Genomic DNA, 24003 nt, shown 5'->3' on the forward strand with positions numbered 1-24003 from the left:
AATAAAAAAGAGAAGCAACGAGACGTACAAGATTTAAAGCGACGTAGGAGCTCGTAGGAGTTTAAGTAAGCGAGATGATGGCAGAATAAAGATCGATGGATGTATGTGCACTATGGCATGCAGTATCGTACGGTTGGGACAGCTAAAACAACTATGCAATGTACGATTCTATTTACCGAATGTCCAGCTGGACAAATTGTAAAGTACAAATTAAATAATAATAATAAAAAAAAAATGTACGATTATGTTCGACTCACAATAGTTCAGAATTATTCAAGTACAAATAGTATTCAATATACTTTCTGTAATATTACTAGAATATTTAGCGAACGAAACAAATTTTTCAGTTTCGTAGATTTCTTCGTACAATACGATTCATTCGCAATTCACCGTAGACAAATTCGCAGAAATCGCTGAATTTTTATTAGGCGTCTCTTAAAAATGCCTTCCTTGGTATATTTAATGTATTCCGATCGGTTAGAATATTTTAGTACTTTTTTTTTATTATTTAATTTCTATTTTACAATTTGTCCAACCGGACATTTGGTAAATTTTTCTAACTTAATTGCTAAATAACGTGCGAATGGCTACTCCCAGCGGCATATCATCTTCGAGATTTTAGTATTAGAACATAATTCATAGGAAGACTTTTTGGAGTAAAGTTTCTCCCAAAAAATTGTTGCTATTGTACCTGTTCATTTAGAGTACTTGAAGATACTTAGCGTAGTGAATTTACAATATCTGTTGTTAGAATACTTAGTTAAAAATACTACAGAATATAATATGTATATTTAGACCAAGGTTAGGTTTTAAACGCTGTCCTTGGCGAAAACCACTGTATGTACCTGTTTGTACAATTATGGAATCCTAAATATAAGTATTTGGCAACGTTATGTCATGTTAATATAACTAAAAATCTCGAGATTTGCCAACAAAATATTTTTAATACGTTCCTTTCCTATTACGCCTCTGTTTGAAAGCAGCTTCTTTTCCCATTTTACAATAAAACTCCATTAATTTTTGAACTCGATTCTCCAGACATTGACATCACTTCGCGCGACAAAAATTCCTCAAATATGTAGATCCAGCGATTCGTAAACTGAATATTCGATCATGTTTTCGAAATACGAAGGAGAAACGAGGTTTAGTAAAGTGGCGTGCCTGAAATTTACAAGCAAAGCAGATTCGACCGAGAAAAACGTATCAGCATGGAATAACAACAGCTGTAATAAAAGATGAGAGAAGTTGGCGGTGGAATTTTGAGAGACACAAAATGAATTTTGATATCTCGCTGTGCGTCGCGGTTTCAGTTTACCTGCAGTTGATTTGTCGCTATTTTGGAATGTCATTGCGATATCGTAGATACATGTCATATACATATTTCTATTTCAAACTTCTTTCCAAACGTTTTTATACGTTTAAAATGCTAAAAAGTAACATTTTTCATCGTGTATTTATGTCCAGAAAATTATTAAAAATGTGATTTATTCAGATTAGATTTGAATTCGGCGGAAAATTTGAAATTTGTACATTGGACAATTTTTTTTTACAACTTGTAGATTTTTACTCAAAAGTTAACCTTCTTTGAATTAATAAAATTAATTTACAATATGTTTGTAGCTACATAGCAGCTAAATATTATTTTCATTAATATGTAATTGATATAGATAAATTTCTACACATCAATAATTTAAAAAAGTAATAATTTATCAAAAAAAAAAAGTGAATCATGTATCGATATAATATAATCGATACATCAGAATCAGATCTCGATCGAATAGTAGATCGTATCTTGAAACTTAGCTCACGTTGTACTCGGAGATAAAGACATTTTCGGGGCTTCGATAATTTTCTAAAGAAGCTTATTCCACTGGCTTGTCCCATCTAAATACATTTGACTGTGAATGTAGTAGCTTTTCTTCAACAACTAGGGCCATTGAATTAATCATAAGTACGCAAAGCAATTACTTGCACTTCAATGAAAACAAGGGAACAACGATATCACACAACTACGGTTCTAACTAGGAAATACGGCTAACTGAGCTTCTGTTTGATAATTTGTATGTACAATATGCGATATATGCCTGTGCAATTGTGGCGAGCATTCAAAATTGCCGTATAAACGCGGCAGCCAATAATTAATTGCTATTGGTAGCTTTGTTTCTGACCAAAATTATAGATGTTGGATTAAAACGTAGCAATTTATTGATAAAATTATACGTGAAAATATTTGAAAGTTTCCCGAAGGGAAATCATAAAGAGAATTTTATCATTATCAGATTATATTTAATCATAATCAGAATTTTAGAAATTCTAAAATTCTAAATTTCAAGAAAGCATCGTTTAAAAAAAGATAATTGTTAATCCTCTACAAAAGCTGCAGGTAAAACTATTTCGAATTTTTTCGTTTCACCGTTTATATAAATTGCTAGAAAGTATGACAGAATAAAAAAGTATAGCCTAAAATTGCGTTAGAAAAATACGAATGTTCGGAAGATACGAAAATGAAACATGTCTGTCGAGAAGATGATTCCTGGCGTCTTAAGATATTTCGTGCAGACGCGATTCGTCAAGAAGACAAGGGAAAATTGTATATTCGCGGTATAAACACGAAATATTTATTAATACGAAACGTAGCAATTCGCTGGGGACAAGTGGGACAAGATACTCGTCGAGTAACAGTCCGCGCGGCCGTGTCGGATCGCGAGACAGCATTATGACATTCCATTTCTCTGGTAACGAACGTTAATTGAACGGCAAAATTGGAAACGCGAGCAACGAAATTGTATAATCGAATTACGGAATTCCCTCACTGACATGATTCGTGGGAAAAAGGAAAAAGTCTCGCTCGGATTAGTATCGTACACCGGTTTCGTCATTCGTATGCAAGTTTCGTTAATTACTTCATTAAAACTCTATTTTTAAACGCTACCAATAACATCCTGTTGTTCGTACTATAATTGAAAGGAGGACGATTATAAATGCGAGAACGAGTGGAAAACATCGAATAAAACTGTTTTGTACGAGACCTTTTTTTTAATCTCGTGTTCAACGTCACGCGCGTCTTTGAAGTTTATTAGCGCAGAGTCGTGGTGGCTAGCTATTCTTCGTCGCAGTTGCTCGTCGGCTCGTTGCGGACTGCCGCCACACCCGGATCGTGCTCGGTAATTTACATCGACGCTTGAAAAACAAAAGTAAAAGCCGATCCCTCGCGGAAAAGCCGCGGCGGTTTCTCGCGTCGCGTAGGCTCAGGTGTCTTCTTTTCGTTGCGTGTCGAGCGGATTACGTAGGTCGTGTTGTTGTACTCTTTTACTATCGTATTTAGTATGCCGCAAGTGTCGCTGATAGGTTGGTTCAGTGTTAGTGATGAGCTAGGAGTTCGTCCAGTTATGCGAAGCCTCGTTTTCGAGAGAATTCCCTTTGAATATTTTAATTTTGTCATTGAAGGTTCGTAGACGTAGAAATAAAATACACAGCGTTCTACCGAATTGATACCACGGCTGATCTCCGATCACCAATAATATTTAATATAACGTTTTTAATAACTTTTAATTCCAATATTCTGTGCACAAGTAGTTCAAATGAATAATTCTTCAACTAATCGATTAACATTTCATACGATACATATCTGTTGGTTCCACACGAAGATAGTAAATAATTGCTTTCGATCGCTAGTCTGCCATTCGTTCATATATTTCACCAATATTCATCTATCGATACTGTAAATCGAGCAAAGTTTCCATACGAGCGACAGTGTACGTACCTATTGGGTTGGCAACTAAGCGATTGCGGATTTTGTCATCAGGTTGTATTGATAAAATCCGCAATCACTTAGTTGCCAAGCCAATACAATCCCAATCGTTATATTACGCAAAATCTTCACAATACGTTGGATCGTCGATCCTACAAGACGCGTTAGCGAGTCAGAGTTTCAGTTTCTTGGAAAGTAGTACTTCGTTGAAGAGATGGTACGTACGTACGTACGCGGACGATTAATTATATCGAAGCCCTGTAATTGCAGCGCGCTCTTCAATTACCGACCTCGTCGAACCCTCTCTGCATCGTTTCCCCATCGACGAGATGGTCGAGACCGCGTTGTATTCGTTCGACTCGTGCTTTGTACGTCTCTGATCTACGAAATGAAGCCCAGAGGGCGTAATCGACACACTTTGTGCTCTGGTAATTTGATGATCCGCGCGAAACCTCGTAAGGATCAACGATCCTTTTCTTGACAGGCCCCAATGACTGCTGTTCTCTGTGCTAGCGTTCTTGGTTTTCATCGATAAATTATGCTCGTTAACCTACCGCTAATTACACGCTAAACTCCTCCGTTTTCATTAAGCGGCCACCCCTGTAATCTTGGCGAATTTCACTTTGATCGGTGACTCGAACGACCCGTCAACTGGACGAGTAAAAAATTTATCAAAAGGCTGTCTTATCCGCTGCACTAGTTTCGCTTTTAATCCTCTGCGTCGCTACGTGATTTCGAACGTCTCGTGAAAATGTTGCAATTTCGTTGGGCTGTAAAATTCAAACTCCATTGGTGCGCATAGCGTTGGTTAAATAAACGCGCGTTAAAATAATTTTTCGTACTTAACGAGGTTGAGGGATGATATTGGCGACGTTTCTTTGAAATTGTTACAAGACAGGAGACTATTTTTTTTTTAATTTGTTTGATTCTGAATGATCGATTTAACGTTCTTCGTGCTAAATAGAGAGATACGTCAATTTCAGTTGGAAGCAGAAGTAACTGAACGAACCGCTTGTCATAATCCTTCACTATGCAATCCCCTGTCTGAAAGTTGCGGAGAAATCTCTCCGGACATCTTGAAAGTCACGCACTAAACGCAACTGTTTTTAACCAACCGTACCACGAGATTCTCTGCCTCGTCTTATCGAAATTCCCCGGAGAATCCCGTCAAACGACACGACCAATCCGCTTTCTACGGCGCAACCGAAGTTCCAAGCGAAAATTTTGTCAGCCAGTTTCGCAGCTCCGAATACAGTTAAATTTCACGTACGAGAAACTTCCGCAAACTGTCCTCAACGTTCTCAGGTTTCATCTCCGAGTCAAGAAAATCCCATTGCCGATCTTTGGACGCAGGATCTTGGGATTTGTGTCTCAGGCGAGTGTTTCGCGTTTCGATATCTTCACACAGCCGCTTGCATCTCTTCAAAGTTGCGCGGAATCGATACCGCGAGACAGTGAGAAATAAATAATACACAGGGTGTATCGTGGAACGTCGAGACCCATTTCAGCGATAGACAGCAGGCACGAAAGCAATAAAAAGATTGGTACGAACGCGTGCTCTTTACAACCTCGTTGCAAAGTTGTAGCCATTTTTGTGTTTCAATAACCCACAACTGCTTACTTTCATAAAAGATGCTCGAAATGCTTAGCCTCGGCCTGCATGCACTTGTCGTATAAAAGAATTTCGCCAACTTACAAAATTTCCAGGTGCGTCTGATAACACAGATCGAGATAGCCATTTCGGGCACCTTCTGCGAGGAAAGTTGTCGATTATTGAAACATAAAAATGGCGATAAATTTGAAACAAGCTCAGATAGAGAGCACGTGTCTCTCTAATCCCAAAGTAGGTTCGATATGTTACGATACACCCTGTATCGTAGTTGACAGATGCAAGTCTAATCATCGCGGAAGTTTTAGATGTTAAAGTAACATAGCGCTGGAATTTTGAGGCGTGTTATAACTGGACTAGGAATTTTTTATGCGTTTATGGGAAATTCCTAGGTGTAAAAGTACACTTTTTAAAAATGTATATAATATAAAAAATATATGAAGCTAAATAACTGCTTGCCCGCACACTGTTTGCTTCTATGACAACTTAGGTCTATTAGCCTCTGTTCGAACAGCCTTTAGGAGTTGAATCTCGAAAAATATATGCTTCAGTTATTTTTATTATAAACTATAAACAACAAAAAAAAAATTTTTTTTATTCTATATTTTCGACCTCTTTTTTTCGCGCAGAATCACCCCCTTTCCGTTTGTACCATCAGTTACCAACCACCCTGTATTTTTATAGACTAATTCACAAAATACAATTAGAAAGACAATTACATACATAGACAATTACAATTACAACATACACGAAGATATTAAAATATTACGGTCTGCGTAATTTTTCAATCGTCCCACTGGATGACGGGATAAAGAATACTTAATTAGGGAAGTTAATGTGCAGGCTGATCTCGAAGAGGCCGAATTACTCGATGACCTATTTGCATCGACACCGTGTCACGGTCGATCAAACGTTTCTAGATGACTTGTGCTTTCGGTTAAGTATAGTCGACGGCGATCTTTCGACGTCCACGATCCCCTCGCTGTGAAATTAAACGCGTCGAATCAAGGACGCCAATGCATCCCCCTTTTTCTTTGCCAGAAGCGCGCCGGTTCCTCTGCTTTTCTTCCATTGCAATTTTTTCCAATGTTCCACTAGAATTCTGTTGCGCAAAAAAAGAGGTTAAAATGGATGATTCCGGTCTTTAGTTCAGTTCTGGTAAACGATAGTTCCTCTTTGCTCGGATCTAATCGAGTTTTTTTAGTCGCTCGAAGCGCCATTAAACTCTCGTCCAGATGTAATTATTTGGGGGAAACCTGGCTGCAGGAAATAGAAAAAATTTCGTGTTTTGAAAATAAAAGGAAAAATTCAGCTAATGGCTCTCTTGTTCAGAAGGTTAATGGAAATTTCTAGGAATTGCCAGTTTCATTGAAATTCTTGTTACGAATGATTCGTCGTGATCTCGAAGTGTCGAAGTGGAATGTAATTTTTGTAAACGATACATGCAAGCTGCGTTTCCAGCAAACAAAATTTTCTCTTTTCTTCGATGCTTTTAATACCGGACACTCGACCCACGCTTTTAGAATTAAAAACACAATTCTTTTAATAATAAAAAGTAACGAACATTTCCATTATGTGACGAAGAGTATTCCATTTCTGTTTTTCCATTTCCCACGGCAGTAACTTCTTTTTTTCTTGTCTGCTGTGACGAATTTTATAATCACAGTAATTCAGCCTTCGAATCGCCTTTCTAACGATAAGACTAGAAGCACGAAAATAATAACATTTTCAATTTTCAATAGAGAACGTTTTATTTCTCTTCTTTATACACTTGTTTACCTTCTTATAGGATCTCACGTTGAAATTATCGCGATTTATCTCTCGATCCACGATCCTGTAATTAAACAACAAATTGTTCTCGATTTCCTCGTACAGTGGAAACTCGATACGTTCGACTAAACGTCAGCATTAATGTATCATGTACGCTATTGAACTGGCAATTGAAAAACAAAGTATCGTCGCTTGTTACAGCGTAGTTATGCAAATCTCGCGTGAGCACGTTCAGTACTGACGTTTTAACGTGGACAAAAACGTGTTTCGATCGTCTGCGAGGAGAATCGAGATTCGTTCGTTAAGAGACGCTGGACACGGTTTTGTGTTGCAATAAATAATTTCTCTTTGCATCTGACATTAACGAGCGCTTGTCCGTCTGTTTAATCGTTATCCGGTGTTTCAATGATGTTCGTAGGAGGAATAATCGTTAGGAACAAGAACGAGTTGCCTTCTGATGTAACGATCTTGTTTCGACGGAACTGCGTAGTCGGAGGGAAACAGAATGAGAAAGAAGTTGGGAATTGTCTGAAGGAACATTTCGCAAGTAGACAAATAACGCTATAAACGTATCGTGTTTCGGTAGAAGTTTGAGCAAATTTTGTGTCTCACTTTCAGGCCGATTAGAAACAAAATATAGCGCCGATTAAAAATTATTACGAAGAAATTGTTGCATGGAAGATGGTGTGTAGAGACTCGAGCTTCGGCGAAATAGCGAAAGAATCGAGTGAAATTATAAGAGACAAGAGAAACGAACAATTTTAACAGATGATCATGGAAACTATTTCTGGAAAAATAGACGATGAAAACGCGATGAAACGTGGCACACAGCATTGGTAACCAGCAGGAAGAAAGGGCTGGCATAAATTTATGCCAAGTCAGCTGGTGAATTGAAAGAGTTCCATTTAACCCTTTGTGAGATGATGAAATTACGTGACCTGTCGAATTCTTCCGATAGCGCGTTTTTGAAGACACCGGAAAGAGATTGTCACCAAGAGATTGGGTGTCAAAATTATCTCTAATTTGATTAAATTTCAAAAGAAAATCCGCGATTCGTACACATCGTAATAATTTGATACAACAACCGGAATTTCCTGGAAATTCTCCACTCAAAATCCTCTGTGTACATAAATTTCTCCTTTTCTTCGTAAAATGATAGACACAAAATATTCAAATACATATACAATGTCTCACTTCTCACTCATATCCATTTTTACGAAGTTCTAAGAAAAACTCTGAAATCATCTTGCCAAACGATAATTTCAACGTTCCTTCTCCTCCAAAAAAGCACCTTCTACTTTTATCTTCGATTACCGTAGACGACGTAGAATCATACGTTCTATGAAATGCGACACTTTCGCGAAAAGAATCCGCATAGCGTGTCGCCTATTAAAAATTAATCGACACCTTTCAATTTATCACCACGGCATGAAAATCCTGGAAATCCCGAAAATCGCTGTAGATGCATCGTTTTCAATTTCCAACAAAATCTCTTGCAAAGGGTTAGAGATTCGTAACGTCGGTCAGTTTCACTGTTGAAAACGTCGCGTTTACGATGCGCAGCTTCTCCTGACCGGATGCCAGACGAAACGACGGGCATCCTTTGCACAGAGATCAGCCATGTCTGTTTCGTAGCGAATCGGAAGTTCGCAGCAGAAGTTCCTGAGCTAGCCGACGTGGGATTATATGAGTGATGCTTGCTCGGAGAGTCGTAAAGGACGACGAAGAGATCGCGTTCTGGTGACGTAACGCGCGACACGCCGGAACATGAGCAACCTACAGGTACCGGAGCTTCGGCTTCCGGCCGGCGATGGCGGTGGTTCGACCGGGTCAAACAATAAAGGCACCGCGCCTCTGTTGCTGGTTCCCCAGACCAACGTGCCCAGAAGAAGGCATTCGTGGATATGTGGGTGAGTTTCTTTGGGAATTTTAATTTTCCAGATTTTCCATTTTCCGCTGTAGATTTGATTCGCGAGATCGATATTTGCATAATTACTTTTTGCTCGTTCCGCGGATTTATTAATCGGTTCTTGTAGATAGCGTTCGATAGTTGAGTTTATCGGTTAGATCTTTTATCGATTGATCTTCCATCGGATAACATTGTTTCCTTTCGAAGTATAAAATCTGCAAATTCTGTCTTGGAACTCACGTTACGAAGACATAGAAGAAAAATATTTCTTTTGTCGATATCACCAGTCGTTTGAAAAGATTCTATGGTACATACGTCTTGGAGAAATACACGATTCGCATAAAATCATCGACAGAAAGAATACCAATGCTTTTGAATCACTGGAATCGTCAGAATCGTCGATACGAACACCTCGACCGTACATTGCCCGATTATTATGCAGATCTGCCGAGGCTGAGGCCGAGGTAAACGGTTTCCTCTGCGTCTGTCAAGGGAAATTGGATTTGCGAGACCCTAGAACGAAAAGAATTCTATAGAGACCGATCGAAGTTCCCTTAGAAATCCCTGATTTCAGTCCTGAATACATAATGCCCCGAAAATGAATGTTTATGACCAAATTATCAATTTTCTGCTTTTCATCGCTCCTACGCGAGCTTAGGAAAGTATTTCAACGCTCGCCATAGGAAAGCTTTAGGTTAGAAAATTTGTAATTAATAGGCCGAAACAAGAGAGAAACTTGGATAGGCGAAGAGGATCGCAAGCCAACGAGCAATTCTCGAGGTTAGGATAAATCGTCGGTGACACGCGTATGGTAGTTGCAGAGCATTAAAACGTCGTTTCGAGGCAATTAAAGCGGGATTTAATCGAAACTGTGCATAGCAGGCTGCAGTGGAATTAGTTGAAATTATGCGAACTTCTGCACCACTCGAAGTTAACGATACAAGTTTCCATGTATACTATGGTCTTTTAAACGCTATAAGCATGTATAACAATCTTTTTGCACTTTGGAAAATTGTTTCTTGACTCTAGCATTTTCTCCTAACCTACGTTAATTTAATTTTCGGTCTTTGAGTTAATGTTCAAGCTGTCTAATTTTAGAGGGTGGCTTCATCCCTTAAATTTGGGTTAGCGTGATCGAAAGGAAGAACGTATATAGAGCATTTTCGGTTGTTATCGTAGCCAAAGTTTTATTCAAAGGAAAGGCAGTCGTTTCCTTTCAAGCAACGAACCAATTCCATCCTTTCGTCGCTGTAAATTCACTCTATCGCTTTGATCGCGGTTAGAGTTAAGTCATTGAATTTCCTTTTCTGTGCACCACCACTTTTCCTCCCACCAAGATTAATTAACAGCCCGATCCCTTTTCCATCAATCGCACGAACCTCATTAAAACTCCACAAGCAAATCTATTAACCCAAAAGCCATCGACTTCTACGGAAAAAAGAAGATCAAAAAGAAGATGCTTTGACTTTTCAAAGGCCATCTAATTATTTGCATATTCGTATTGATAAAATAATAGGATTAAGAGAGAAAAAAGAACGGACTGGGAAATAGTCGCGTTTTGGCGAATCCAGCTGAATTTCAGTTTCAAAATTTCATTGAACCTAGCGAAAATGTACGCATCGACTCGCCACGACCGGAAACCTTCTTTTCAGATTAATTCCAAGACGAAATACGTACAGCGGTCCGCGAAAATATTCGAAAATATGTCTCGTTATGAAAGACATTGGCTTTCGTTTTGTATAATAATAAATTACTGGTCGATAATTACGGTTAATTATCGAAGATACTTCGACCGTATCGATGGTCAATTATTACAACGATTTATCACAAAATAACGTCGAGGATCTTCGTGATGTTTGCAAAATTTGAGCAATTTTTGAAAATTCCACAGATCCTAAGTAATTACAAGAATATTTCAATTTATGACGAGAGTCGTTCGAAAAGTAATTTGTATATTTGTATAATCTTATCGGAAGATTTTACCCGAGAAGACAATTTTCTTTTTGTCGAACTGTTGAAATGGCACTCCATTTACTGTTCGATCGTTAAAAATGAAACTCAATCTCGGAAGTGCAACACGGTTCGCAATTAACAAGGAAAGAGAACGAAGAGATTGTCGTGTTAGCTGTTTCCTCTTGACGGAAAACGGCCATCTTTTTTCCCTGCTGCAACATTCGCCAAGCTCGATAAGGCTTTTTGTCGCGTCCTACTGTCCGTCCCTTTTCTTCTCTCCTTTTCCTTGTTTCCATTGCCATTTCCTCGACAGCAGCGAGACAAGCAAATCCTCGATAAGGCGATTAGAGATTCTGGAACACAGTCTTTGGTCTCCGTTTGCTGGGCAAAAAGAAAAATAGCGAGAACCACGCTACTTAGCTTCCAGAAGAATGCTATCACCAGTAAGACGATCGTCATTATAAATCTCTAATGCGAATGCTGGTTATCATCTCGCTCGATGTTGCAAGCTGATTACGGTTGCCATTCCCAAATACGAATTTCTAAAAAAAAAAAAAAAAAAAACAGTGTTCGTTATCAGTTTTTTTAACGTTTATTTTTTTAACGCGGACTAACGAAAATCCTGGGTAGACAGACGTGGATAAATCGTGGATGATCATAGTCCACCTAAAAATCAATGAAAACGTTCATGGAACGCTGGAGTTAAATTTTGAAAAATTGTCATTTGATGGTAACATTTCTTTCGGAGGGTGGACAAACGAAAATTGTGGGTGGACAAATGTAGACAAATCATGGACTATCGTGGACCATCGTGGTCCACATGGAAACTAACGCGAGAGTCCATGATGCGCTGATGTTAAATATTTTTAAATGTCCATTTCGAGATAACATTTTTTCGAAGGCTGAATAAATGAAAATTCTGGACAAATCGTCGACATTCGTAAAATAACGTAAAAATAAAAATCAATGAAAATGTTCATGGGGCGCCGGCTTCAGATTTATTAAAATTTCCATTCGGTGATGACTTTTCTTTGAAGGGTGGACGAATGAAAATTCCGGATGGACAAATCGTGGGCAAAAAAATTAAATTAATTAAAATTCTATGAAGAAGGTAACGAAGCATCGATTTCGCTTTATAGTTGTTCATTTGTTATTCCAATTTTCATAATCATGAACAAATTTTTAAAGCTTCTGATAATTTCAGATCAAACCGTAGATTCGTCGACCCCCACATTAGCAAATTTCACACATTTTCGATAATTAATCATTTTAAATCAAATGATAAATTCATCAGTTTCTGTATCTCGCAAATTTCACGAACGTTCGATAATTTCGAATCCAATCACAAAATCATTAATTTCTACAATTCTCCTAGCAGACTGCACAAATTTTCAATAAATTCAAATCCAATCATAAATCCGTTAATTCCAGCATCGCGGAAAATCCTATAAAATCCTATAAATGTTTAATAATTTTACTTCAGATCACAAACGCACAAAAAAAAAAAAGAAGAAAAATAAAGAAAAGAATGTAAAAAATCGGTAACAATAACCTTCCTCCTCGGCGCTAAATTGATTTCGCCGATAAAGAACGCGCGAGTATAATCCAGCCTGATATTAGCCAAATATTAATTCTCCGCTCGTCTGACGAATCAGTGTAGATCCATGGAAGGATCGAGGAAAGACAAGGCAGGTCTCAGACGCGTGAACAGAATTCTAAAAGGGATAGAGCGCGCGTGACGCCTTTGAGGCATGCGTCGCTGTATTTCTGCAAACAAATCCCCATTAATATACGGCACACGCGTCTACGCGGTCCTCTCGAAGCCCACAAACTTTGCCAAACAGTCGCCACAGACGATTTTAAGAAGCCAAACCAAGTAGAAAGAGCATAGTTTATGCTGGTAGGTGGCCTTTGATCCTGTTATACCAGGATGTTTGTTGGATCACGATTATCCTGACCATGGTAATGATAATATCATAAGCGTGTGGCACGTGTTTGCGATGCGGATAGGATGTTTATTACGAGTTTGGTTTGACGACGTTTCCAATGGCGATGATGGTTATAATTGAAATTAATAAAATAATTATTCTTCGTAGTGAGCAGCGATGACGATATCTTTGATTCGAGTTTTCATTTGTCGCGTGGTAGAGAGGCTTTGTATGTTCTATCGATTTGAAGTTTCTGAATGGAAAGATAATAATTGAGATTTTGAAAGCTCGATGTTGCTTAATATTAGCAGAGAATTAATAACCGACCTTGTTATAAGCACATTTCATTATAAACGTACAAGGTACGTAAATAACAAGCATAATGTATTATGTATTACGAAGGAGTCGGTGTATCGTTAAAGGAAAAAAAATTCGTTGGATATACAACACGATATTTATTAAGGTAAGAACGAAAATTATATCATATATTGTACGTAATTCAATTTATTTGTTTGTTTCGTTTTGCGAGTGTTGCGAGTGTGGGTCACGAAGAAATAAAATAGCCGAGGATTATATATTCAGGAACTAATTAGACGCTGTCGGGATAATAAATCTAAAGCAAAGAAGATGCTATTTAACGTCTCAGAAATTATTCTAAAAGGTGGTCAAATTTGACTAAATTACGTTATTTATAAAATTTCAGAGTTATATTACCAAACATTGAAATTCTACAAAATTCAAAAATATCAATTCAATTTATTAAACTAAAATATTTATTTAAAAAAAATGCTTATCCGAGTTCCCGTCCAAGCGAAGAAAGTTAAAATATTATTAAACAAATAGCTCGATCACGTCTACGCTTACAAAAAGCATAATTAGTTTTCCAGAGTTAGCCACGTTGCCATTTACTGACATCACAGGCTTATTAAGTTGAAGTAAAATTAATTTTCTCGTCCGATCCGCGGATAGAATCGTCTCGTTCTACTTCCGGTTGGAAACGCGGTCCAAGGGATCGTTCTACTTTCCGGACAAATTAATTAACAATTTTAAACTGTGTTAAATTTGACCTGTGTTAAAGTACACGGACGTCTTGCTAGGAACAAACATCGAAGTTTGCTCGTTGCACGCCACTGAACTTCCGTTCAAGTTTATGACTTCTCAGTGCGTTCACTTTTTCCTCTCCTCCCATTCCTCTTGGAAAAACAAGCCGTAACAACCTTCCATTAACTTCTGATCGAGCTAGTTAGTTTCTTATATAAACGTAAAGTATCCACGTGTGTGAACTTATCAATTTTTCTGCGTTTCTTTCTTTCTGCAAGGAAAATAGAAGAAGCGGAGAATTTCCAAGGAAATTGGAAATTCTTGTTTAATTTCTTATTTTCTATATTCATGGAATAATTATCCTCGGCTTTATCTCGAACATCAATCAGGAATCTGTAGTTCTTTTTTTAGGTTTGTTGAACAGTTTGTCCGAGTTTTGTCCATTTAAGGCTATTAGACGTTCTTATAATTTTTAGATATTTTTTAAACTTATTAGATAATTGTTGTCGGCTTTGCAAATTGTCAGAGAATTTTTCATAAATACGCTTTCTCTCGCAATTTTCGTTCTTCTAAAGCCGCCATGCAATTTGGTTCTCGTTACTATTTGTCAATGCTTATATTTAATTTATGGAGCAATTATCTCGTTCTTTATTTTAAGCCTGCTGTTTTCTTTCTCCTTCTTCTTCGCTTTTGCATCTCTTTACATACCTTCTTCGAACTATGTTATTTATAAAAGGCACGAAATACACAGCGGATACAAAGATTCAATCGAATGATAAAAATATTCAATAGCAAACCAAAGACTGTGCATATAGAAGCAAAGAGAACGAGAGAATCTTTCTCAGCTTCTTTTGTTAAAGTTGTTGAAACATTTTCCTGAGTTTTGTTCTTCTTTTTCATGTTGTTACGCTATTCGAGTTATTTTCTTCTTTCTCCTAATCAAACAGGTAATTTAATTAGTTACCGAAGCAGGTGCAACGGTGTAAATATTATAGTTGGAGGGATATCATTGTCGACTATAAACCGGTAGCTGAAATAGTTCTTGAAATCGCCATAGTGGCACGGTAAAGTCTGGCCGAGGTTAAATCCTCGTTAACACGCGCCAACGAGGCAATTAATTTCGACTGATCGCGCGTTTGATTCATCGATAGTAATGGAATTGCCTGCAAATCTTTCGGTTCCATCAAAATCCGTATAGAGTTTAATGGATGTCGTTCGATACCTATAGGTTGAAACAAAAGCGATTATTAACGCGAACTTACGCTCTGTAGGATAATAAAGAAGTTTTTGCCTATTATCTTCGATCTGCGCGATTACTACGCCGTCGTTTTATTCCTGATCGATGTTGAAGATATACTTCGCTAATTAATCGAGATTATACCACTCTGTGCGTGTGTGCGTGTGTCTGTGATAAGTATGTATAAAGATCTGTGTATTGTATGTAACCGATGTGTTATCATTAAATCGCAAATTCTCAGTTAAATATGACACAAAATACTAAATTTCTTAAACGTTCAGATTTTTTAATTTTCGAATTCCTTATGAAAATAAGGGCGATAATAAATATTGCCTTTGGATTCGAATTTTAAACTTAGATATTTGAAGCTTAGATCGGCATTAAGCGACCAAATCTTAATTGTAAATGTCTCAATAAGTGTCTCGAGACGTTTCTTATTTTTTTATTTAATATTCGTTGTTTTCATTTCAGTAGAAAGGATAATACTCTAGCAATATTTATGGAAATATTTTCATTGAAAATTCTATGGTTACCCTGTGTTTGTTGTAAGTTGTGTGCGTTGTAAGTGCGTTGTAAGTGTTAAAAGGGTTAGTTAGGCGAGCACGGTGAGAAATGTGAAAGGACGTCGTTGAAGTTCTTTTTCTGGAAAGTTTCCTCGATATTGGAACTATCGATTTTCATAATTCTTCTTTTTCTCTTCTCGAGTATACCTACTCCGTGAATATTGCTTATGTTAGTACAACATAATCTGTTCTATAAACGCGTTGTTTGATAATAACTACACGGCAACATAAAAATCAGATAAATATAGTGCAGGTTATAGAAGATCTTCCGGCAAATTATTAAATCACTGTACGCGGCCGATACGACGAAGAATATTTAATTAATCCTTTAAATAAAGATCAAAGAAACAGATCTTTCAAACTAAAATCAGAAACATCGTTTGACGATGTCCAACAAAAAAAAAAGACTGTCTGGAAAGGATCACTTTGTAACAAGAAATACGACATAATCGGTTTAACCGTCAAAGAACGTATTTATATTGAAACGTTGGATACAAAATGGACCAGAAATGGAAAATTCAATTTTCTTATTGAAAAACCAATTTAAAGTCTTAATACAAAAAAAAAAAAAAAAAAATGCTAGAAGCAATCTAAAGAATAAGCAAACCTAGTAAAAACCGTCACTGTTTAACGTAAGAGAACTTTCGCAAAAATTTCCAGGCGTTTGTTGTTGGACTATCAAACCGATTAGACGTATCGTCGCTCTCGAGTATCTCTCTGCGTACTGTACACTTATCGCTGTGCTGTGTATGCGGTGTGCGAAACGAAAGGTTCGTAAACCAGGTTCGTAGACTAGGATCGTAGACTAGAATCGTGAACCAGATTCGTGGACCAGATTCGTAGACCAGATTCATGGACCAGATTCGTGGACCAGATTCGTAGACCAATTTCGTAGGCCCGATTCGTAGACCACGTTCGTAGACCAAAAGCTATGCACGTACGCGCGTTTCTCAGTACTGCATCTGGACGAAGATCCGGGACAAAAAGATTTCGTAGATCAGGTTCGTAGATTAGGTTCGTAGAGCAGGTTCGTAGAGCAGGTTCGTAGATCAGGTTCGTAGACCAGGTTCGTAGATGACGTGCACAGGACACGTTCGCGTGTTTCACAACGCAGCCCTGGCTCGGTTGAAATATCTTAGATATTTATTTCTTTGACTAACCCCACACTGTGACGTTTAAATAAATAGCATCGATTCTGAACGCAATCTTTCCACTTTTTTACAAATATTATGCAGAAATCATTCATCCTCCTTTGTATTTCATCAGACACTGTGCTGACGTTTACACGTGACATAGAACAGAGTTCTTGTGCAACTTTTCGACTTTTCTTGGAACAAGCGTGGTCGCAGATTCACTCTCCAATGGATTTTATCAAAAAGATAAAAAGCATCCAGTGCAGCAATATCTTTCTGACACTGAAAAGCCAAAATTACAGAATGGCTTGAACCGCTTCTTTTCTACATTGCTCCTTGAAGAAAGCAAGGAATCTTCAAATTGGAAATTAAAATTATACACATCGTTGCTCAAATTTCTCGTATTTCGGACGTGACAAACACTTCTTAACAAGAATTAACAAACAAGAATGTACAGCGAATGAGCGAGCTAATTTTCAAGCGATCAGATTTCGATGTGCAAACGATTATTACTAATTCTCTGACGATTTTCGATTTGAAATTACTTACACACTGGCGATATCATCGAATATTATAAAATCAAAGTCCAGCAACAATTATTTTGATTTTTGTCCAATGTACATCGCACTATACGACGTCGCGATTAAATACGTAAAATGCACCGGCCACAAAGAAGTCATCGTCGCTGAAGCACCCCTGATGGTTCATATATGTATAGAAAATAAAGAAAGATGAAAAAAATAGCTGCTGCACGAGCAGCAACCCTTGAAGGGGACCTTTGAGCGGATGCCACGTGGAGAAGGAAACGAGTGCCTCCCTCGGTCACGTTCCAGCCAGCTGGCTGCAACGAAATTGAATTTCCGATCCCTATTGCCTGTTAAAGATCTGTATCGATCATCATCGATCATCCTCGCTCACGCTTCGCTTGTTAAAATTTGTATTCCCTGTTTCTTTATCAATCTTGCGAAGTTTACGTGATTTATAACATAGATTTGTCATTATCGAGGCTTTCAGGTAGTTTGAGGGGGTTTCAAAAGCAAACTCAACGTTTTTATTGGTTTTAATCGTGAGAAAACGTCTTGTATGTAGGCAGGTTTAAGAATTGAAGAATTTTGTAGATTTTTATAATGTTAGCAACTTAGAAGGTGTCGTGAATTTTAATAATTTTAACAACTCGGACCGTGTGATGATTTCTTGAATTTTGTGAGATTTTTTATCATTATAAAGCTTTTCGAATCATTTTCTGCATTGTATATCCACACAAGCCGCAATTTTATCTTTTATTTCAGTGAATTTTGACCAATTTGGTTTTGCAGTATATTTTTTGAAGTAGAACATTTAGAAGGCTTTTTCAATTTGATACAATTTTTGATATAAGTGTATTTTGATGTTTCTAAATATTCAGTGTATATATATATGTACGTAGTTTTTAATGTTTTTCCTTTCCGCTTTAGATTTCCACTTTAGATTTGGAGATTAAAAATTTTCTTTGCCTTTCATTAGGCTATACTTTGAAATATATTTGCTTCGATAAAATGCCTCTGCAAGAATTTCGAAATATTCCGTAGAACAAAGAAGTGAAATTTACACAGAACCAGATTCATAGCATGAAACTTCTCTTTACCAAACTGCTTTAAAACTTCCCTCTCCTGAATTTCTGTTTCACTGTTTCTTTTTCGAACAACGTCATGCAACCACACCATTGGTTTTTTTTTCTTTTTTTGTTATTTTATATATTACTCGTGGTGCGATAAATTTTCTAATCTACAGAGGATAGTTTGTAAAATGAAATATCTTTGGAGTTTTCTTCTTTATTATCCTTCTCGTCTTTCTTACCTTTCGTCTTATGACGAAAAATCTCTTAATTTTCTCAGATTTATCTTCGATCAATACCATTTTGGAAATTTCGCGTCATTTTTATATCTTTCGATGAACTTTTCACCAAATATATCTTTAGTACAGAATATCGCGGCCACTTTTATCTTTCTCTTTTATATTTCGTACGTTATTGAATTTTTTTATTAATTTTCTTAATTTTACAAAATACATATAGCACGATGTGGTACTATGTCTGTAGTAGTAGTGTAGTATTATTGGAGCGTTTAAAATTATTTTCGTTCTCGTTAGACGTACCTTTGAAAACGAGCAATTACATTCTTTTTGATTGACGGGATTAATTACCGTTCTCTTTTTACCAGACGATTAACCTATATCGTATTTCATGATGCTGAGCTTTCATTTCCATTTCTATTATGTTTCCCTCTGCAGCATCAGCTTTCCATTGCTTACTCTATATAAATATTTCGTTGTTAAAGCGTTACTCGATATTCCCCTTTGGTTTGCATTCTTTACGAATGAGCTCGTGGATTCACGTGATATTGTCCTGACAAATCAGAAACACTTGCGTGGAAATTATCATTTTATGGAACATTACGGTTCAAATATTAAGTCTGAAATATTATTGCATAAATAAATTGACATATGGGGGGGGGACGACAGGAAAATCTGTAAAGAGATTTCAGAGACGTGATGTTTATGCGATAAATGTCAGTCAATTAAAATTGTTTACCCTCGTTCGCGAAGCTCGAAGAAAATGTAATTTAAATATTAATTTTAGAAGGCAAAGAAAATCGGCTGAAAAAATTTGCCACCGAAAGCAAACAGAAGCAAAAAGTTTGCCGAAGAAATATTAGGGAAATTACCAAGGAAAATTAATCTCCGCGTTCTTTAGCTTAAAAATTGTAAAAAAAATTGAATTATAGTCCTCGAAGAAAAATTAGAAAACCGCATTAAATCCCAATTTTTTAATTTTGAGATCACAAAATCTGATTAAAGCGAAAACGAAATTTGTAAAGTTTTAATGATTTCGAATCACGGTTAATCGTGTCTAATTATACGCTATAAAATCTGCCATAAAGTTTAGCTGTAAAGTCTGCCTTATTTACGATTGTACGGGAAAGCTTGCCAGGAGAGAGTTGATCTATTTCAAGAGGCACATACAACGCTGCAAAAAACTTTTTCTCAATGCTATTTTTTCACTTCTACATTATCGCTTATATATATAATATAACATATAATAACACAACATAATATAATACAATGTAATGTAATATATATTGTATATTTTTAAATGGAATAATCTATATATCTTTATTCTTCAATTTTTTGATTCTTTTTTCCATACAGAAGAGTAAAGGTACTTGTGTCTGAAAAAGTTGTTTTAAAAAGAAATTTCGACATTTATTTTGCTAAACTTGGCGTATGGAAAACAATGATAGTCGCAAAGTGATACTCTTCTCTTTACTTAAAATATACAAATATTAACGGTACTAATAATAACTAATTATTTCATATTCTGAAATGAAACAAGACTGAAGATACGCCAGATTGTCTCCTTCCAAAGTTCGGAGAGAACTCAATTTTCTCTCGAAATCGTGTCTCTATAATTGTATACGATATAATTACATGTCGGGTTAATGTTGGAATTTTGGGCGTTTGACGAGTCTTCGCTCGAATTTCGACAATGGTCGAGATGTCGACGACAATGAATCTAGGTTCAATAACGAATCCACGGTCAATGGGATGACGAATGCGATGTGATACACGTATGACTCAACGTACAAGTAAAAATTATCTGAATGAACTGCTCTGAACAGACTCTCCCCCAGTCCAAGTGGAACTGCCCCTATATAGTCCTCTCCCCACCTCTCGGCTCAATCTTTATTTTTAAGGAGAGCTATGTAATTATTTCATACCTCTGTTAAGTACACGTCCCTCCCGTGACCGTGGCTACGTTTAGTGACTCGTTATTTTTTTTAGTTTTATTACTTAAGTGTAGCTATAGTAAAAGCCTGGACTAGGGTATTAGAGTTTTCCCAATATTCCAAAAGGGAAGCCCCGACGTCTTTTCATCTGCGACATATATATATAAACGTATACATAAATGTCAGTCTTAGTACATTTTCATTCAACATTGGACATAATCGAAGGTTTATTGGAAATATCGAAGAAGCAACGCGTGAAACGCGTTTGAGTCTAAAATTATTCACAGTGCTGTATAACAACAATCAACACGAATTAATAAGCGAACAGCGCCTGATTCTATCGAGGATCTTGATGTCTGTCACTCTATGGTTCGCGTGCCATCGAGATACGATCGAGAGTGTCGAAGGATGGGATAGAATGGAAGTCGAGAGAGTTTTAGAACGGTCCTCGAACCAGGGTAAATAGGAGGATATACACTTGCCCTCAATCCTTCCTCTTAAACTCAGACGGAGGATCCGTTTCAACCTGTTTATCTGTGTATCTCCGACCGTGGCTTCGCGTACGGCCACGTCTCCAGAAACTCGAGAAATTCCGGTTCAACTGTCGTTTATTATCTCGTCGTTTCGCTGCCTGTGTTCCTTTCGCGGTTACCTCGATGATGAGATCTTTTATTCTCTTGTAACGACAGCGTCTAATTGTCCTGTTACTTCTCTGTTCCCATACAATTGTCACGTTATACGACAGAAATTAACATTTATTTTCTTCCCGTGGTTTCTTGGTCTGCTACGTGCTTTGCTGTTTCTTGCCAAGTAGCTACGACTTTTCATAGGATCTGTTACGTCCGGTGACTCTGTACGGTCCAGGCGTCCACTAGCTGTGCACATAGAATTAAGCGGGTCGCAATAATCCTAAACATAAAACGAGGTTTCTTGATTTTACCGTTAAGGCCGGTAAGTGGCATAAAACATCTTCGATTCAAGAGGCTCCTTATGGTTATTGCTTCATCAGGTAAAAATTGGGGAAACGTGGGTTTTCCCATGTTTAGACTTGCGTACAGTCAACGTCTCTTTACCGGCTTTTCACCCTTCACTCATTCACCTACTTCTCTTGTATCTTACGCAACAGCGTAACTATCTTCTCTACAAAGTTGTTGGAAATATATATTATAACCTGTTAACCTCGGTGTTATATTAATTAAACCGCCTCTATTATCCTAACCGAAATAGGGGATCGAGCTGTTCGTGGCGTCGATTATTCTAATCGTAACGGGAATTTACGACTCTCGTTGACGCGCTTCCTCGCGATCTCGTCTCTCCGCGACTGGTCGGATAAACAGGATCCTCGATGGAATTTGGAGAAATCGTAGAACTTTAACTAAGGCGAAGGAATGGTGGAATCTTTAAGTACCTTTGCGAGAAGAAACATCTGAACGATTTGGCGTAATGTCGTAAAACATACTCAAAATTGCGACACAGGATGCAGCGTAACATCCTAAAACGGAATTCCGAATTTCAGTGAATCGAGCACGAATGAGGGATTTTTTAATGATCTTTTATGAACAGGACTCAGGAATTTGTGGGTGTTGAAACGAAAATGTTGGAATTCCGCGAGATTGTTAAACGACGATAGAATTTCAGAAGATTCGTGGAATTTTCGCTCGTCATTGCTGCAGCGCGGCCATTTGTTGGAATCGTTGTATAATTCTGAGAAATCGTTAGCGTTGGTGTGAAATTGTGCGAATTGTACGAGATTCTTGAAAAGTTGGAGTAGAATGTCACATGCTTTCCACGATTCTTCGAATCGAACATGCGACAAAAATTATGCAAGATCGTGCAGGAGACTTTGATATTGCGCGAAATTACGCCGAGTCACCAAAAAGATCCCAAAAGATTCCAAAGAAAAGTTTCCACCTTTGAAACCGTGAAAGTAAGACTGGAAATTCCAAATAGCTGAAAGACGTGGCGTCTTCGCGAGAAGACCCGATGAAACGTTGCAGAAGCTCTAGAATCGAGCGTCTATAAGACGAGATGATGAAATCCGGCGAATATCGATTTCACCATGGTCTATCTGTCATCTTTGCGTTTATTCTACACCTTCCGGTGACACTCGTTGGAAATGAGAACTGCGAGAATCAGAATCGTTTATGGCCATATCACTGCGGTCCCAGAGTCGTTCGTTCTTTTCAAAAGACTTCCTCGGAAAAATAATATATAGTTGTGCAAGTTGGTGGAAATGGAAACTTGTTGGCTGTAGAGTATACGTTACGTTGGTACCGAGGAAGGAAATGATTTTTATTTTTCACTTTAGTTTCGTGGCAAGTTGAAAGGTCTTTGCGAGATGCCACCAACAAGTGCAAATCTTTGTAAATAAAAAAAAAAAACAAATAGTATTCCTTTGTCCATGTTTGTCCAACAAAAATTTTCGTTTGTTCATCCTACAAAAGAGAAAAAGAAGCTACGAATCATGGTCGTTCCATTTTCTGTATCTTTCAACTGTTTTTCACGTGCAGTACCATTTTTAGGGAAACGTAATATTTAGAGGGAATTAGCCTTATAGTTAAAGAGGTAAATTCAGCATTGTGAAAATTAAATACAATTTTTTTAAGTACCATTACGTAGGCATTAGCTGCTCGTAAATGGCCTGCGCCGTGCCGGGAATTGGTACCAATTTTATTTTTTGATACGTACGAGAAGGCACGGTTTTTAGCGAGTAGGCCAATTACATTTAGGCCAGTCTCGCATAATTCAGCAGCTGGATATTTGTAATAACATATTTCCTTCTCGTGAAAAAAAGGTACTAGCTCTACTATTAATATGTGGAAGATTATAAAACACAAAGAGTTTTGGTAAACGTGTTTGCACTGCGTTGGATGGGTGTGGGCTTTTTATGTATACGTGTGTGAGCTCCAAAATTAAAAATGTTAATTTTAGGTTCTTTATGCATATAAATTGCACATTATTTCGTACGAGAATATTTCTGCGCACTGATTCGCTGAAATATTCTGTAATTCGATATAGAATATTAGAAAATATATTGGCAAATGAAGATTCTAAATAATTGAAACACGTAAAGGAATAATTTATGAAATTAAACATAGCGAAAATTTGATATTTAGCATTTGGTAGGGATATGCTAATTTAACAGTTTTATATAGAATGTAGAAATGGAAAGAAATGTTTAATATACCTTGATCCTAATTTAATGATCTTGATTAAAATTAAAATTAAAAGTTGACCTTCTTATAGCATACTAAAGAGGCGAATTATGACACCAATTCTCATATGAATTTTTCTTTTTGTTGCAGGTGAGTCCTTTTGTACGCTTCCTATTATAGTCGCCTCGCA

The 24003-nt window shown here is 37.2% G+C and overlaps 1 protein-coding gene across 3 annotated transcripts in view; it reads left to right on the top strand.

Moving 5' to 3' along the window:
- LOC117214204 (cAMP-specific 3',5'-cyclic phosphodiesterase-like) overlaps positions 1 to 24003 on the top strand; it is a 349894-nt gene that overhangs the window by 115066 nt on the left and 210825 nt on the right. Inside the window, exon 1 of one of the 3 annotated variants that reach the window (XM_033460097.1) lies at positions 8694 to 9040. The exons of the other annotated variants lie outside the window; for them this stretch is intronic. Coding sequence (XP_033315988.1) covers positions 8898 to 9040 — 143 coding nt within the window. The 5' untranslated portion in view covers positions 8694 to 8897. Of the gene's footprint in view, positions 1 to 8693; positions 9041 to 24003 lie in introns of those variants that run through there. 3 annotated transcript variants of the gene reach the window in all.

The sequence above is a fragment of the Bombus bifarius genome, unplaced genomic scaffold (genome assembly GCF_011952205.1).
Source record: "Bombus bifarius isolate JDL3187 unplaced genomic scaffold, Bbif_JDL3187 scf7180000009200, whole genome shotgun sequence".
NCBI lineage: Eukaryota > Metazoa > Arthropoda > Insecta > Hymenoptera > Apidae > Bombus > Bombus bifarius.